General features: G+C 42.9%; 1 protein-coding gene across 2 annotated transcripts in view; it reads left to right on the forward strand.

The window, feature by feature from the left end:
- Positions 1-2613: 2613 nt before the first annotated feature.
- Positions 2614-18069, forward strand: part of GPD1L (glycerol-3-phosphate dehydrogenase 1 like) — a 42844-nt gene continuing 27388 nt past the window's right edge. Inside the window, exons 1-2 of one of the 2 annotated variants that reach the window (XM_075062482.1) lie at positions 2644-2787; positions 17072-17249. In XM_075062482.1, the coding sequence (XP_074918583.1) occupies positions 2735-2787; positions 17072-17249 (231 nt within the window). In that variant the 5' untranslated portion in view covers positions 2644-2734. Of the gene's footprint in view, positions 2788-17071; positions 17250-18069 lie in introns of both variants that reach the window. The other variant, XM_032784154.2, reaches the window with a different exon arrangement.

Consider the following 18069-nt stretch of genomic DNA (forward strand, 5'->3'; position numbering starts at 1 on the left):
GCATTTAAACATAAAAAGAGATTAAGATCTTGCACTGAACATACAAACTTTGGAAAGAGAATACAAATGGACTATATTATGAGGAAAAATGTATGCTGTACTCATAATAGTGTTTTATGATAATGTTATGTGTAGTATTGTTTTCAATGAAAAATGTGACTTTTACTTAACCTCAGTTTGCCAAATAGTTAGTTATTGCTGTCTTAAATTATTTGCTTTGCCAATACAGACATAAATGTCTAAATGAAACAGTCCTCTGTAATAGTTAATCCTCCTATGTTTTTTGTGTTGTCACATTTTTTTGGTTGGTGCAGGGTTCTGTGCATTCAAATCTTAGATCTGGTTTCTCTCCCTGGATCCTTGACTAGGGGATTTGATAAAGAGACAGGTTTCAGCGTAGCAGCCGTGTTAGTCCGTATCAGCAAAAAGAACAGGAGTACTTGTGGCACCTTAGAGACTAACAAATTTATTTGAGCATAAGCTTTCGTGGGCTACAGCCCACTTCTTTGGATGCATAGAATGGAACATATATTGAGGAGATATATATACACATACAGAGAGCATGAAAAGGTGGGAGTTGTCTTACCAACTCTGAAAGGCCAATTAAGTAAGAGGAAAAAACTTTTGAAGTGATAAAGAGACAGCTTCTCATAAGCACTGAGATGTCAAAACATCTTAGAAATATCTAGAACAGCTAAAACAAATTGAGCTAGGTAAGCAATGATCATGCACAGGAGCTAACTTGGAACTTAATGAATGGTCTTAAGGCTCTTTATCAGCTTTATGGAAATTGTCTCTGTCCTTCCCAATACTGTGACATTTATTCCATTTGGTCTTTTTCATCAGCATGAGTGAAGTGGAAGAACCCAGGGGAAAAATGTGGATGAACAACTTCAGAAAACAAAACAAAACTAGAGCACTGAACTACTTAAACATAGCACATATTTGGTTTCATATCCTTCAGACAGAAGACTACTTAATGGTTGCTTTGTTTATTACTCTCCCTCTATCCAATTTACATTAAGCACAGCATATGAAACTATATATTACTCTTGTGCTTGAAAAGCCTGCACCTCTTGGAATTACAGGTTCAAATCCCAGTCCTTCTGCTTTCTGAACTACAGAAGTTAAGTAGGTACCAGGTAGTCTATGGGCTGGTCTACACTACGGGGGAAAATCGATTTTAGATAGGCAACTTCAGCTACGTGAATAATGTAGCTGAAGTCGAATATCTAAAATCGATTTACTCACCTGTCCTCACCGCGTGGGATCGATGTCCGTGGCTCGCCATGTTGATTCAGGAACTCCATTGGGGTTGGTGGAGTTCCGGAATCGATATAAGCGTGCTCAGGGATCGATATATCGCGTCTAGATGAGACGCGATATATCGATCTCTGAGCAATCGATTTTAACCCGCCGATACGGCGGGTAGTCTAGACGTGGCCTATGTTTCTTTCAGATGAGATATAAACATTATCTGCTGTGTTTGAACATAAAAGATCCTATAGCACTTTCTGTAAGAGCAGGGGGCTCCTCAGGTGGACTTGGCCAATCTATGTTTTTTCTCCACTGTTGTGTTGAATGTTTTTTGATAAACATTTGCCACCCCTTGCCCTAGAGATGGCTGCATTGTATTTACAGGCTCCAGTACTGCATCTGGATCTGTATGGGATGGCCCTTGCACCATATGTTGTAATGAATCTGGGGATTCTTTGAGATGAAAGACATTATGTGAATGTAAATTAAGAACATCAGAACTGCTAAATTGGGTCAGACCAATGGTCAATTCAGCCCAGTATCCTGTCTCTGACAGTGGCCAGTGTCAGAGCTGTAGGTGGAGTGTTCAGAACTGGGTACCCTTGTCTTTCCCTCCCAGCTTCTGGCAGTCAGAGGTTTGCATCCCTGGGGTTGAAAGCATGGGGTTACATTCCTGACCATCTTGGCTAATAGCCATCGATGGACCTATCCTCCATGAACTTATCTAAAGCATTTTTGAACCCAGTTATTTGTGCACTTTGTGAAAAACTACTTCCTCTTATTTGTATTAAACCTGCTACCAGCTAATTTAATTGGGTAACCCCTGGTTTTTGTATTCTGGGAAAAGGTAAATAACACTTCTGTATTCACTTTGTCCACACCATTTGTGATTTTACAGACCTCTATCACATCCCCCTTAGTAGTCTCTTATCTTAGTAGCCAACTATATTAATACTTTGAAAAGAGGACAAAACGTCTATTTTAACATAACAGCGAAAGGAGCCTTGATCTTGGGGCAGCTTCTCTCCACCAGGACAGCTTTTCACCCTGGTTGAAAGAGGGAGCCCCCCAGTCCAGCTCTCCTTGGCCAACAGATGGCCTGAGACCTTGATTGCTTGCCTGGTGTTTGGGGGGGGAAGCTGGGCGAGGAGCCTCTTGACACACAAGCGCCAAGAACGAACATGCCCGCTGCTGTGGAAAAGGATGCACATGAGACCATCCTAGATCTTGCCCGGCTTGCAAGCAGAGCGCGTTTTAGGAAGCCAGTGCAGACGCTAGTCCGGGAGGCGGAGTCAGTTTTGCACCGGCACCGGGGCACGGACTACAGCTCCCAGCAAGCCGCGGGAGCGGCAGCATGTGAGCGCCTAAGGGTAGGGGGCGTGCGCCGGGCTTTCTCTCGGGTGCACGGCCTAGAGGCGTTCGCCGCCGCTTCCCTTGCCGAGCGGCGAGGCGGGGCGGCTGTGGTGCAGCGCCCGCCATGGCTCTGGTCTCGGCGCCGCTCAGGGTCTGCATCGTGGGCTCGGGGAACTGGTGAGTGCGGCTGCCCGCAGAGCAGCGCGGGAGGAGCCGCCGCCCCTCGCCTCTTCCCCGGCGGTGCCTCTTGTAGGGGCAGAGAAACCCGGGCCAACGCGTGGAGAGGGCGCTGTGCCAGGGGTGAGGGAAGCATCCCTGCCCGCTGGGGATGGGTTTTACGGCTGGGTGTACAGCCTCCCCCCTGTGGCGATGGAGGGTTTCCCCGCCTCAGGAAACCCTGTGGCAAGGCCACCGAGCCTGATTCTCCCCTGGCTTGCACGCAGTGAAGCATTGGTACCGGACTAGAGTGGGTCTGGAGTGGTACCGTTCTGAAAGTGGGTGCTCGTGTCTGCAGCAAGGTGCAGACGGAGAATCAGACACCTTGTCTCTTGTCTGTACGGCGCTTGCTGTTCTGTAGAAATAAACACTAGGTAGTTCGGAGAGAGAGACACCACAGCCCTTTGTCCACAGCTCTGTCCCCTTCCAGCCCCGACAGAACTTTAGGGGATCAGAACCACCCATAGGGGTTCATTTTTGCAAAATCTGGCCAAAGTTGTTCTGCTCATCTCTAGTTTCAGTTAAACCTACTTCGTGTACTGCTTCTGGGAATTTTTTCAAATCAGTTGTCAATTTATGGAAAATCCGTGATGCGATGTTTGTTTTTGTAGAGTCTGTTTGTTTTAGGATACGTGCGTTTAAGTTTAATTAGAATGCGTTTTACTTCTGTTGACTTTCAAGAGGATGAATGTGGCAGTGTTGTTCTAACCATACAGGAAGAGCAAACTTTGGCTACACTGGGCCTGTTCCCCAGTACATTGGGCCTACTCCATTGCTCTAGTTCTGCATCAGATGCTCCAGGGTGTAACAAATTAGAGAATCAGGCATACTGCTTTGTCCCCCTGTGTAGGTTAAACTTTTCTATACAAAAGTTATAACAGGATATTTTTAACTTGGCATCTGTTGTGTGCACTTCCATCAGCTCTGATATCAGCTGGCAAAGACGTTAAAGATTCTGCACATTTTCAGGTGATTGTGTTGCCTGAAAGATTTTAACTTGGAAGAACTCAGCCCCCAAAATGATGAAATATAAATTTATTTTATATGGTGTCATTCATACAAATAGATACATTGGCAAACGATCTTTCAGATGAATTACAGGACACTGGGCAATGTACTGTATCAGTAATCTCTTAATATCAAGAAAAGGAGTTGAGATCAGATGGACTTCAATTTCCTACATGTTGTGGAGCATAAAAGGCTTAATAAAATGTGGCTTTTTTGCCAAATCTGCCACTTGCTTGTCACTTTTGACAAGCGACTAATGTCCCAATTTTGTTTCCATTAAAGGTAATGGGAGTTTTGCCATTAATTTCAGAAGGAGCCGTACCATGCCCTTGACCTTTCTGTGCCTCAATTTCCCACTTTGTCTTTTCCCATTTTACTTCCCATCTGTGTAAAGAACATAGAACCTCAGTTGAAAAATGTGAAGTACAGAGTATTATTATTTATTAATTATATCAATGTATCTTCACAGTTTGTCACTTTAATGAATTTTAAAAACAGGATGCTGCCAGGGATGACTTATGAATAGCATTGGTTAAACATTTTTTTTTAAATTATATGTAACTTTAGAGAACTCTAGTGTTTCTCCATGAATAGTAACATTCAGCTAGATAGAAAAGGACAGGACACTACAATTTGTGAAACAAAATCAGAACATTAGAGTCTCTGGTCAAAGTAACCTTAACAATCCCACTGTTAAAATGCTGCTGCTGTTCACTTTATGTAACTGCCTTTTAATGTGGCTATTGTTTTGCAAAGTTCTGGAAGTTGCACAGTGCAAGATCACATGGAGTTTTGTGTTTGTTTTTTGAGGGAGTGATGGTTAACCAACTCAGATCATAACCTGATGCTTGCCTTATACTAACTTGTAAAATGAACTTTGTTCTATAAAATGCTGCATAACTTTTGCTTTTGCTTGTTTATTTCCTTTCAATTTGTCAGTCTCAAACATGAAGCAAATAGGAATCTTAGCTAATTAAGTGTGGTTACATATGGTGTATGCTGAAACTAGCATGCATCAAAGTGTGAGAAGCTTCACTGAGATTCTATACAAGCTACAATTGTGTGGGTGTAGCTTTAATTATTTTTTTGTTGTGATTACTAATTGGATCAGCTCAGTATACAAGAATTGCCCATGTGTATACTGACAGATATTTGGAGGGCAAAATAATCATATCTGCAAAATTGTGAGAAAAAGAGATTGTGCTTTCGGTGGTAGGAACTGTCATCATCTGTTGGGCCAAATTTATTGAGATAACAGTTTGCCACATATCTCTTAAAGGGAAGGTAAATTGTCTATGAAGGGGTGGAAGAAAGGAAAATGAATGAAAAAGATTTTAATCTAGGAAAATTTTGATAAGCAACTATTTTCTAGCCCCTTATTAAATCACAAGTCTTTCTATATATAATCCAGACTATTCTTCTGTGCCCCCCGCCCCCCCCCCCCAAAGAATCAAGAAGTGAGAGATCTTGACTAAGGCCCTGATTCAGGAAAGCATCTCAGTTCAGTGCAGCACTTAATCACATGCTTAAAATTAAGTATATGCTTAAGTGCTGTCATGATTTGGGGCCTATTACTCTGATTTTGCAAATGCTTGTGAGCAATGAACAATGGAAATACTCACATGTAGAAATGTTTGCTGAATCAGCGTCTTAGTCAGGATCTTTCACACCTTGGATCTTGTTTTGTTTTTATATACATTTTTAAAATGTCTAGATTAAAGGAATACTAGTGCTACAAGAAGCAGTTTGTTTATGTATGTGAGTACTCTGTTGAACTCAAGACTATTTGCAGGAATGGAGCTTAATTCATTTGATTGTGCAGACTTGACATGCATGATGACACAAAATACAACCTTCAAGAATTTTAGTAATTTTGCATAGGAGAAAGAAGTGCCCCCAAAAATCTCATACTGCGGCACCTCTCATGGATTTCTGCCACATGTCAAATTACCCGTAACATAGGGCTCTTTAGATGGACTCCGTAATGATTAACAAACTGAACCATCTGTATCCTACCTCACCTACTTCTTTCTGACAGTTTCCACACTTTTCTTCTACTACACTATCACTCAAATGAAGTTAACACTGTGTCACCTGGTGAGTTACCTTGATAGTTCCCAATTGCCCTCTTTGGGTATGTCTACACAGCACTGCAGTTAAAAACCCATAGCTGACCTGTGCCAACTGACTTTGTTTAATGGGGCTCGGACTCAGGGGCTGTTTAACTGCAGTAGAGATGTTCTGGCTTGAGCTGCAACCTGAACTCTGGGACCCTCCCACTGAAAAGAATCCCAGAGCCCTGCTTTAAACAGGTCTTTATTCCTGGCCAGAACATTGCCCTTTGAAATTGAGTTACCTTATTTAATGATCTGAGTGCTGTTAGCTTTCACTTGGAAGGTGTTCCTGTTGTAATTGAGAAGAATGTACTAGGTTTTCCTGTGCGATTGAACTACTGTAGGCACAAAATATTGACCCATGATGCCAGAAGTATTTTACTAGAAACAAATCAGTAAACATACCAATTCTTTTGCTTGGTAATGTCATGAATGCACTCTAAGGCCTGGTCTACACTACATGTTTAAATTGATTTAAAGAGCGTTAAATTGACTTAACGCTGTACCCGTCCACACTACAACACCCTTTATATCGATATAAAGGGCTCTTTAGATCAATTTCTGTACTCCACCCCGACGAGAGGAGTAACGCTAAATTCGATATTAACATATCGGATTACGGTTAGTGTGGACGGAAATAGACATTATTGGCCTCCGGGCGGTATCCCACAGTGCACCATGACGCTCTGGACAGCAATCTGGAAAACTGCGATGCAGCGGCAGGTAACAGGAAAGCCTGCGAACTTCTGAATTACATTCCTGTTTTGCCAGCGTGGCCTGATCAGCACGGGTCGGCGATGCAGTCTCGAAATCCAAAAGAGCTCCAGCAGGACCGTACGGGAGATACGTAGATTCTGATCGTGGTATGGGGAGCAAATCTGTCTATCAGAGTCCGTTACGAACAACGAAATGCAACGTCGAGAAAACAATCTCCAGGATACAAGCCGCTGCGTGACAGCGTAACGGGTAACAGAGGGCTCAAAATGGACGATCATCGGATGGGGGAGTACTGAGGACTCCAGCTACCCACCAGTCACAGCAGTCTCTGAAAGTAATTGGATTCCTTGCTGAGCCTCCAATGTCTGTAGGTTCAAACACGTTCTGGCGTGGCGTGTCATGGAACAGCTCCTCAGTTTCTTCCCCCCCCACACGTGAAAGAAGGGAAGAATCATTTCTGACTACTTTCAGTGTCAGCCCTATGTATACTAGAATGCTGCTGGTAGAACGGATGCTGGCAGCCAGTGAAGAGCGTATCCGCTCCTCCCTCTCCCTCCCGTGGTAGACGGTGCAATAGGAACTAGTAAACGTCCTCATGAATATCTAACATGTTACATCGAGCCAACATGCTGGTTACCCAGTAGATAGGACAGAATGGCTAATAACCAGCTTCTAGGGCAACTGGGGGCTTCAGCCCCCTCTTTCCTGTGTAAAGAAAAGACTTCTGTACTCCCTGGGACCTGCTCATACGCGGCATGCTTGGCTCTCTCCCCACACGTTAATGTCCGCTGGACTATCATGCGCTGGGAGGCTGACCTCCTCCCATTTTAGTCACTAACAGTCAGTGTTTTTATATCTGCATTTTTAATTACTTCATGACAAAATCGGGCAGGACACTGGCCACGGTATCCCAAGGAAGGTTGGGGGAAGGGAAGCAACAGGTGGGGTTGTGCAGGGGCACCCCCTGTGAATACTGACCGGAGAGCTGTGCTCTGATCACTGTCATCTAATCTAGTCCCTTATTCTAGCGGACTGACTCTACTTTTTAGAAACCATAAGGGAGGGATTGACTGAGTCCAAGTGAGTCATCCCATTCTTGCTTTTGCATTGCGCCTCCAGGCCGATTTCAGCCCGGGGCATCACTGATAGCAGCGGACAGTACAGAGGAGCGAGAGATACCGTCATCTCATTGGCAGTTTTTTTCTCCAGCGTAGACAGTAAGACGACGTACATTCTGCTATCATTGCTTTAAAAGCAAGTTGAATGTTGGCTTGTTGTAGCGCTGGAGTATCGCCTCTCTTGTCCGCGCATCCAGTACACATACGGTTGCCGGAAAAAAAAAACGCTGAACGGGCCTTCCCATGGTTGCCGGGCTATGGCGTCTGCCAGCGGCAATCCAGGGAAAAACGGCGCGAAAGGATTGTCAAGCTGATGTTTTTCCCGAAGAAAGGAATGACTGTGACGACATTTACCAGAACCACCCGCGACAATAATGATTCAACCCAGAATTCCAAGGGGCGGGGAGACTGCGGGAACTATGAGATAGCTACGGAAGAGCTACCCACAATGCAACGCTTCAGAAATCGACGTTAGCCTCGGCCATGGACGCACACGCCGAATTAACTTGCCTAGTGTGGCCCGCATGAAATCGAATTCTATAATATCAGTTTATTAAACCGATGTTAAGCTAATTCGAATTATCCCGTAGTGTACTGCTGGCATGCTCCTAAACTTATAACAGCCCAAAATGCAACTAGCACTTCTTGGACAGGGCAGCACTGTTGACTCATAGCCAGATTTCTTGTCGCACGTAACCCCTAGGTCGCTTTTCCTGGCAGAACTGATGTCTAACCACTTGTCCTAGTCTGTAAGTCGTACCCTGGGATTATCTCTGCTCACAACAAAACGGGAGGAGGTTGAGGGGGGCGGGCTGCTACAGACATGGACGCAAAGTGGTTAGACAGCAGTTCTGCAGAAAAGGACCTAGGGGTTACAGTGGACAAGAATCTGGCTATGAGTCAACAGTGTGCCCTTGTTGCCGAAGAGGCTAGTGCCATTTTGGCTGTATAAGTAGGAGCATTGCCAGCAGATCAAGGACGTAATCATTCCCCTCTAATTGGTATTGGGAGGCTTCATCTGAAGTACTTGTGTCAGTTGGGCCCCACACTACAAGAAGGGATGTGGAAAAATTGGAACGAGTCCAGTGGAGGGCAACAAAAATGATTAGGGGCTGGAGCACATGCACGTCTACACTACGGGATAATATCGAATTAGCTAAAATCGGTTTTATAAAACTGATATTATAAATTCGATTTCATGCGGCCACACTAGGCACAGTAATTCGGCGTTGTGCGTCCATGGTCCGAGGCTAACGTCGATTTCTGAAGCGTTGCATTGTGGGTAGCTCTTCCGTAGCTATCCCATAGTTCCCGCAGTCTCCCCCGCCCCTTGGAATTCTGGGTTGAATCATTATTGTCGCGGGTGGTTCTGGGTAAATGTCATCAGTCATTCCTTCCTCTGGGAAAACATCAGCTGACAATCCTTTCTCGTTTTTCCCTGGATTGCCCTGGCAGACGCCATAGCACGGCAACCATGGAGCCCGTTCAGCATTTTTTTTTTTTTTCCGGCACCGTATGTGTACTGGATGCCACGGACAGAGAGGCGATACTCCAGCGCTACACAGCAGCATTCACTTGCTTTTGCAATGATAGCAGAGATGGTTACCGGTCGTTCTGTACCGTCTACTGCCGGAGAAAACTGGCAATGAGATGACAGTTATCTCTCCTCCTCTGTACTGTCCGCTGCTATCATGAGTGCCCCTGGCTGAAATCGGCTGGGGGCGCAACGCAAAAGCAAAATTGGGATTGACTCACTTGGGACTGAGTCAATCCCTCCCTTATGGTTTTCTAAAAATAGAGTCAGTCCTGCCTAGAATAAGGGGCAAGTGTATTAGAGGACCAGTGTATCAGAAAGCACAGCTGCTCCGTGTCAGTATTCACAGGGGGTGCCCCTGCAACAACCCCACCTGTTGCTTCCCTCCTCCCCCAACCTTCCTGGGATACCGTGGCAGTGTCCTGCCCATTTGTGTCATGAAGTAATAAGAATGCAGGAATAAGAAACACTGAGTGTTTAGTGACATAAAATGAGGGGGAGGCAGCCTCCCGGCGCGATGATAGTCCAGGCAGGACATTAAGCGGTGTGGGGGGAGAGGAGCCCAGCATGCTGCTGCTATGACAGTCCAGGCAGTACAGAATCTTTTCTTTACACAGGAAAGAGAGGGGGCTGAAGCCCCCAGTTGCTATGATGAAGCTGGTTATTAGCCGTTCTGTCCTATCTACTGGGAGTAACCAGCAATGTTGGCCTCGATGTCAACATGTTAGATATTCATGAGGACGGTTACTAGTCCTATTGCACCGTTTACCACCGGGGAGGGGGAGAGGAGCGGATACTGCTCTTCACTGCTGCAGCATCGCGTCTACCAGCAGCATTCAGTACACATAGGGTGACATTGAAAGTAGTCAAGAAATGATTTCTTTCCCTTTTCTTTCACGTGGTGGGGGAGGAAAGAAACTGAGGAGCTGTTCCCTGAACCACGCCAGACACTGTGTTTGAACCTACAGACATTGGGAGCTCAGCCAAGAATGCAAATACTTTTCAGAGACTGCTGTGGAGTGTGGGATAGCTGGAGTCTTCAGTACCCCCTCCATCCATGAGCGTCCATTTGAGTCTCTGGCTTCCCGTTACGCTTGTCACGCAGCGCTGTGTATCCTGGAGATTTTTTTCAAACGCTTTGGCATTTCGTGTTCTGTAACGGAGCTCTGATACAACAGATTTGTCTCCCCATACAGCGATCAGATCTAGTATCTCCCGTACGGTCCATGCTGGAGCTCTTTTTGGATTTGAGACTGCATCGCCACCCGTGCTGATCAGAGCTCCACGCTGGGCAAACAGGAAATGTAATTCAAAAGTTCGCGGGCTTTTCCTGTTTACCTGCCCGCTGCATCCGAGTTCAGATTGCTGTCCAGAGCAGTCAGTGGTGCACTGTGGGATACCTCCCGGAGGCCAATAACATCGATTTCCGTCCACACTAACCGTAATCCGATATGTTAATATCGAATTTAGCGCTACTCCTCTCGTCAGGGTGGAGTACAGAAATCGATTTAAAGAGCCCTTTATATCGATATAAAGGGCGTTGTAGTGTGGACGGGTACAGCGTTAAATCGATTTAACGCTCTTTAAATCGATTTAAACGCGTAGTGTAGACCAGGCCTTAGTCTGCAGAAGAGAAGAATGTGTGGGAATTTGATAGCTGCTTTCAAACTACCTGAAAGGGGTGTTCCAAAGAGAATGGATCTAGATTGTTCTCAGTCTGACAGAACAAGTAGTAATGGTCTCAAGTTGCAGTGGGGGAGGTTTAAGTTGGATATTAGAAAAAACTTGTTCACTAGGAGGTGGTGAAGCACTGGAATGGGTTACCTAGGAGCTGGTGGAATCTCCTTCCTTAGAGGTTTTTAAGGTCAGGCTTGACAAAGCCTGGCTGGGATGATTTAGTTGGGGTTGGTCCTGCTTTGAACAGGGGGTGGGACTTGATGACCTCCTGAGCTCCCTTCCAACCCTGATATTCTATGATTCTGTGATTCTTGTGTGCAAGTAAAAGTTGGTCTTTAACATTCTCCCTGGTTACTGATGGAAGAGAAAATATTTCCTACTCATTGTAAGATATGAGTATACCATCCTGCTTCTTTTTAAATACAGATCAGTAACAAGGTGCATAATTAGAGAAGCTTGGGAAGTGTGTTTGGTTTTTGTGTAGTTGCTGCTACAATATTATGCTATTTTTGAATAAAATATTCATTTTAATACAGTATGTATATACTATACAATATATTTGATTACAAAGACTATTTAGTTTGTTAGTGTTATTGTGAGGGACCAACTAACAACAGCCAGGAAATATACAGCTGAGAGGTGATATATTCTGTTTTTTACTTACATTTTAGTGAAACTAGCAAAAGAAAAATGGGCATAGGTGCATACACTGAAGTCTTTGCACTTTTTAATATCCTGCCATTTGCCATTTTCATATCCTTAACATTACTGAAGCAAAGGGAAATGTCTGAATTTCCAGGTGTGCTTTTGTCATTACTATTAAAAAAATGTTTAAAGGAGCCAGAAAAACACTTTACCCAAGATATGGAGCAATTTACAGTTCTGAAGTAAACACACCACTTAAGCTTATGTAAATACATATTTAGGTCTGACATGTTTTAAGGCATTGCTTTTCACATGAGTAAGCCTGCAGGCTGTTTTGGGGGAGTTCTTATTATTTAGCTAATAATGGATGTAGTGGTTCAAAGGTGTATGGTGCAATATGAAATTAGGCTCAGCTTTTTAAAAAAGCTATGTTGGAGTTCTAGGACCTACACCCCTCCCACCACTTAACATATAGAACTTTACTTCTTTGGCTTGAGGGCAGTGGTGGATTAACAAATTTGGCACCCCTAGGCCTTCAAAAAATTGCCTCCCCTCCCCCCGCCACCTCACCTCTGCTCCCCGACGGTAAGCTGGCCGGGGGGAGAAGGCGAGTTATGGCGCGCTCAGGGGATGGCAGCGGTGGAATGGAGGTGAGCTGGGCAGGGAGTGGTTCCCTGACCCGCCCCCCCAGAGTTACTCCCAGCGCCCGCAGGCCCCAGCTCACCTTTGCTCCACCTCCTCCGATCGCGTCGCTACTCGCTTCTCCCTTCCTCCCTCCCTCCCAGTACTTTTGCGCGGCAAGCCTGGGAGGGAGGAGGGAGAAGGGGAGTTGCAGCATGCTTGGGGGTGTGGCAGCGGTGGAGCAGAGGTGAGCTGGGGCAGAGAGCGGTTCCCAGACCCCCAGGTTATTCCTTGCGGGCCCCAGCTCACCTCTGCTCTGCCTTCTTCAACGTGCCGCTACTCGCTCCTCCTCCCTCTCGCTCTCCCTCCCTCCCAGTGCTTTCACGCGGCAAGCCTGGGAGGGAGGTGGAAGGAGGGAAGCACGGCGCACCTTGGGGAGGAGGCAGGCCGCCGGGATTTGGGGAAGGGGCGAGAGTGGGGAGGGGTCACGAGCGCCCCTGCAAATTTGCCGCCCTGGGCCTAGGCGATAATACGCTGCTGCTTGCAGGGTGGGGGAAGGATAGGAGGAGGAAATTATTGGTACTTAATTTTTTTTTTTAAATGTAATGCTTATAAAAGGTGCTGACCTGACATTCCTCAAGACTGAGACCCCTTTTCAGTTGAGTCTGTAATACTGGCAGATACCATAAAGCTTCTCTACACAGCCCAGGCATTATGCATTTAACCCTTTCTAGAGGGGTTCTCCTTAGGGGTGGAAATGTAGTTCAATCCTTGGGCAATTTTTGGTCTCTCTGCTGACATTGCTAAGAAGAGGAGCAGTTAGTGTCTTTGGGATGGCGGTATTGTGATGAGGACACTTGTTCAGTAGGAACTGGACTGAGGCCCTCAAACCCATTATGTGTGGGCCACTAAACAGCTGAGTTATGTTATATTTGTCATGCATTTGATCCAGATTTGAGCCATCTACAATGCGACGCTTCAGAAATCGACGTTAGCCTCGGACCATGGACGCACAACGCCGAATTACTGTACCTAGTGTGGCTGCATGAAATCGAATTTATAATACCAGTTTTATAAAACCGATTTTAGCTAATTCGATGTTATCCCGTAGTGTAGACGTGGCCTAACTCAACCCAAGGTGAGGAATGGATTTCAGATTCCTTTTTATCAGTTGTAGGAAGTCTGTGTGTGCTGATTTGTGTATTGGTTAAAACTGGGGTGAGGAGTTGCTATCTCACTCTATTTATGGCATTTAGATTCCTGATGTCATTCTTGTGACTTTGCCCAACTTACTTATAGTTTAGTTCTTGTAACATTACAATGAAATAGGAAGCAGAGAAGCCACATTTTAGGTCTTTCTGAACACAGGAAATCAATGACCATCTTATTCTTATTACAGTCAAAGAAGGAAAAGAGAAAGTCCAGACCATCTAACTGTTAAACAATAATGGAATTTGTGATGTGAGCAGTACATGCTGCATGTATGCAAAGTAGGGCTGTCCATTAGTCAGTTAACTTATGCAAGTAACTAAAAAAATTAATTATGATTAAAAAAATTAATTGTGATTAATCATACTTTTAATCGCACTGTTAAACAATAGAATACCAATAGAAATTTATTAAATATATTTGGATGATTTTCTACATTTTAAAATTATATTGATTTCAATTACAACACAGAATACAAAGTGTACAGTGCTCCCTTTATATTACTACTTGTTCAGCCAGTTGCTCAGAAAAACAAGTTTGTTTACATTTAAGGGAGGTAATGCTGCCTGCTTATTATTTACAATGTCATCTGAAAGTGAGAACAGGCATTTGCATGTCACTTTTTTTAGCTGGCATTGCAAGGTATTTACGTGCCAGATATGCTAAACATTTGTATACCCGTTCGTGCTTCGGCCACCATTCCAGAGGACATGCTTCCATGCTGATGATGCTCATTGAAAAAAAGTGCTAACTAAATTTGTGACTGAACACCTTGGGAGAGAATTGCATGTCTTCTGTTCTGTTTTATCTGCATTCTGCCATATATTTCATGTTATAGTAGTAGTCTTGGATGATGACTCAGCACATGTTGTTCAATTTAAGAACACTTTCACTGCAGATTTAATAAAACACAAAAAAGGTATCAACGTGAGATTTCTAAAGATAGCTACAACACTTGACCTAAGGTTTAAGAATCTGAAGTGCCTTCCAAAATCTGAGAGGTATGAGATATGGAGTATGCTTTCAGAAGAGTTAAAAGAGCAACGCTCGGATGTGGAAACTTCAGAATCTGGACCACCAAAAAGGAAAATCAACCTTCTGCTGGTGGCATCTGACAGATAATGAAAATGAACGTGCATTGGTCCACACTGCTTTGGATCGTTATCAAGCAGAACCCATCATCGGCATGGACACGTCCTGTGGAATGGTGGTTGAAGCATGAAGGGACATATGAATCTTTAGTGCATCTGGCATGTAAATAACTTGTGATATCTGCTACAACAGTGCCATGTGAATGCCTGTTCTTACTTTCAGGTGACATTGTAAACACGAAGCAAGTAGCATTATCTCCTACAAATGTAAACAAATTTGTTTGAGCAATTGCCTAAACAAGAAATAAGACTGAGTGGACGTGTAGGCTCTAAAGATTTACATTGTTTTATTTTTGAGTGCAGTTATTTTTTGTACATAATTCTACATTTGTAAGTTAAACTTTCATGATAAAGATATTGCAGTACAATACTTGTATTAGGTGAATTAAAAAATACTATTTTTTTTTACAGTGCATATATTTGTAATCAAATAATATAAAGTGAGCACTGTACACTTTGTATTCTGTGTTGTAATTGAAATCAGTATATTTGAAAATGTAGAAAATATCCAAAAATATTTAAATAAATGGTATTCTATTATTAACTGTATGATTAATCATGCGATTAATGGTGTTTAATTTTTTTAATCACTTGACAGCCTTAATGCAAATACTTTAGGCTAGTCAGTGTATGGTACAGTACAATAAAAACAAAACAAAAACCATGTGCACATTTAGGCTGAGCTAGAATTAACACTGTATTTCTCTGTCAACTGTGTTTGCAAAATACTTAGTGGAGATTAAGACCGAAGAGAAAAACTTTACAGTCTTTATTTAAATATAGTACTAAAAAAAGTCATGTTTTTATAGCCCCTTCCATCCAAAAAACTCAAAACACTTTACACACAACACACCTTGTGATATATTAAATATTATTATTTCCGTTGCAGAGACAGGAAAACTGAAATAGATTGGTAAGGTAAATTACCTATAGTAACACAAGATAGTTGGTGACAGAACTAGGCAAAGAACCCTGAACTCTAATCTACCACTCCTACGTTCTGGCCATTACATCAAAGTCCCTCTCTGTTTTAATTCCTAAGTCTTAAAAGCTAATTTTCATCCCCTTTTCTTACTCCCTAAGCAAAGTAAATTAGTTCAGGACAATAACTTGCCTTATGCTTTCCAGGATGTAGCCGGCAGGCATTGCATTATTTATAATCAAGATGTTAGTTTTGGTAACATTGTCACCTTCTTCGCTCAGGAAATTTTGAACATGAACATGAAATACTGCTGTAAAAAGAAATACTCTATTAAAAAACACTTTCTTGCAGTCTTTTAAAGAAATAACACTTTTATGATTTAATTCAACAAGAATTGTTATATGTAGTCAAAACCTTTACATGGCATGTTAGAAATATGTCTTATGCTTACTAAGTGATCACAAGGACTGAAATAGCCAAATCCCTACTGCTGCATTAAAAGCTCTTATAGAATGAATCTAATTCACTACAAATACTCTGTAATAAGCTTTGACTGTTACGGAATCATGCTAGGGGCTTATATATGGCTAAATTTATAAAGTTAAAACAGTATCTTGCCTCTTAATATCCAGTCTTTTAAAGCACACACCTTTTTTCCTGCTCCCACGCCCGTGAAGTTATTTCTGATGTCCTCCCCTTAGGCTATGGGGCAGGTGAGGGCAAATGGGAGAATGCAGGAAATTAATAATGATAGTAATAAGTAACATAAAAACCCCACACATGCACACACAAATCATGAACCCAAGGCCATTAGAAGTGGGAGAATCTACTCTTCTCCCTCATAAATAGTTCTTGTACCTGACTGCTATTGCTTGTAACTTTCCCTGCATAATGGCATTCTTGGGCAGTTTCACTGTTGTCCGGAGATCTGAGTAAATTTGACTCCAGAATCTTGTTAATTTTTTTCTGCTGGTGTTTGGGAGGGGAAAGGATTTGAACAGCAATGAAACTGTTTGTCTGCAAACTCGGGAAGATAGCACTGCATCAGATCACATTTGAAAGACTGTCAAGCTTCTCACCACTGGCAAGAGGATTTTACAAAACTTGCTGACCCATCATTTCTTTTTTAAATTTAATTTTTTAATTATTTAGAGTTGTATGTAGCTTCTTACCACTGCATTGAAAAATATAATCCTTTTGAATTTGTGCATATGAAGTTACTGAACTCCCCCTGGATGTCTGATGAGCAGAAGCAGCAATTGGAGCATGAGTAAATGTTTCAGTTTGCTGAGCTCTTTTCTGACTGTATTTGTTTAAGCAAAAGCAAACTATATGAATGATTGGTTGATTCCCCCCTCCCATTTTATTAGTTCAAATTTTTTAAATAGTAATTGGACCAATTGCCTGGGCATTTTGGGGGTGGGTAGGATGGCGAGTGTGTGTGTGTGTGTGTGTTAAGTGAACTTTTTTTCTGGAACAAAGTTACTATAATTTTGGAATACCTTCTTTTTCTGTTTTCTTTCCTACAGGGGCTCTGCTGTTGCCAAAATAATAGGCAATAATGTAAAAAATATGCAAAAGTTTGCTTCCACAGTGAAAATGTGGGTCTTTGAGGAAAATATTAATGGGAGAAAACTGACAGATATAATAAATAATGAACATGAAAATGTAAAATATCTCCCTGGATACAAGCTGCCAGAAAATGTGGTAAGACTTGGAAGCTAAACTTGGTGCGTGCGTATGTGTGTATAAAAATTGCTTATAGTCAAAAGTGAGATAGGAGTTTGTCTCATTCACTTTTTTGCTTTTGGTCAAACTCTAACTATTTTGTTAATGATGTGGGCACAATCAAGGGTTCCGAACAGCTGAGCTCTCTAAGGTAGTTGATAGCTAACATAATCTTGTAATAGATTTTCCCTTTCAATGACTTTATGGCACCATATACTATATTGTGTATAAATGCAAATACGTGAAAATAATAATGCCTTTGCCCATAACCATAAAGATTTGCCCTCTATTTTGGAAAGGAACTGACTGGCAAGTTTGGAAGAAAGGTGGGATTTCAGACCCTTTGGAAGTTCACTGCTGAAAGTTGCATTGAATTATACATAGGCTGTTCACTTTTGTAGTCATTTATGCCAGTGTAAAGTGCTGCCAAACCTGAATGGTGGCATTTTTCACGCAGTTCGCGCTGGTGTAAATGACAACATATTGTTGTGGGCAATCATGAATCTGGCCCAGAAAGAGCTAGAAGTAGGAGGAGAGAGCAGCAACTGAAAACTTAATAGGAAAACCTATGGGTTAAAAACTGCCTGTAGCTAGATTATGGTTCTGTTGGTGCCATTGAAACCTAAATGTTGCACCAGTCTCCTAATGTGAAGTAAATCATAGACTCATAGAACTGGAAGAGACCTCAAGAGGTCATGTAGTCCAGTCCCCTGCACTCATGGCAGGACTAAGTATTATCCAGACCATCCCTGACAGATGTTTGTCTAACCTGCTCTTAAAAATCTCCAATGATGGAGAT

Source organism: Chelonoidis abingdonii, chromosome 2 (genome assembly GCF_003597395.2).
Source record: "Chelonoidis abingdonii isolate Lonesome George chromosome 2, CheloAbing_2.0, whole genome shotgun sequence".
Lineage (NCBI taxonomy): Eukaryota > Metazoa > Chordata > Testudines > Testudinidae > Chelonoidis > Chelonoidis abingdonii.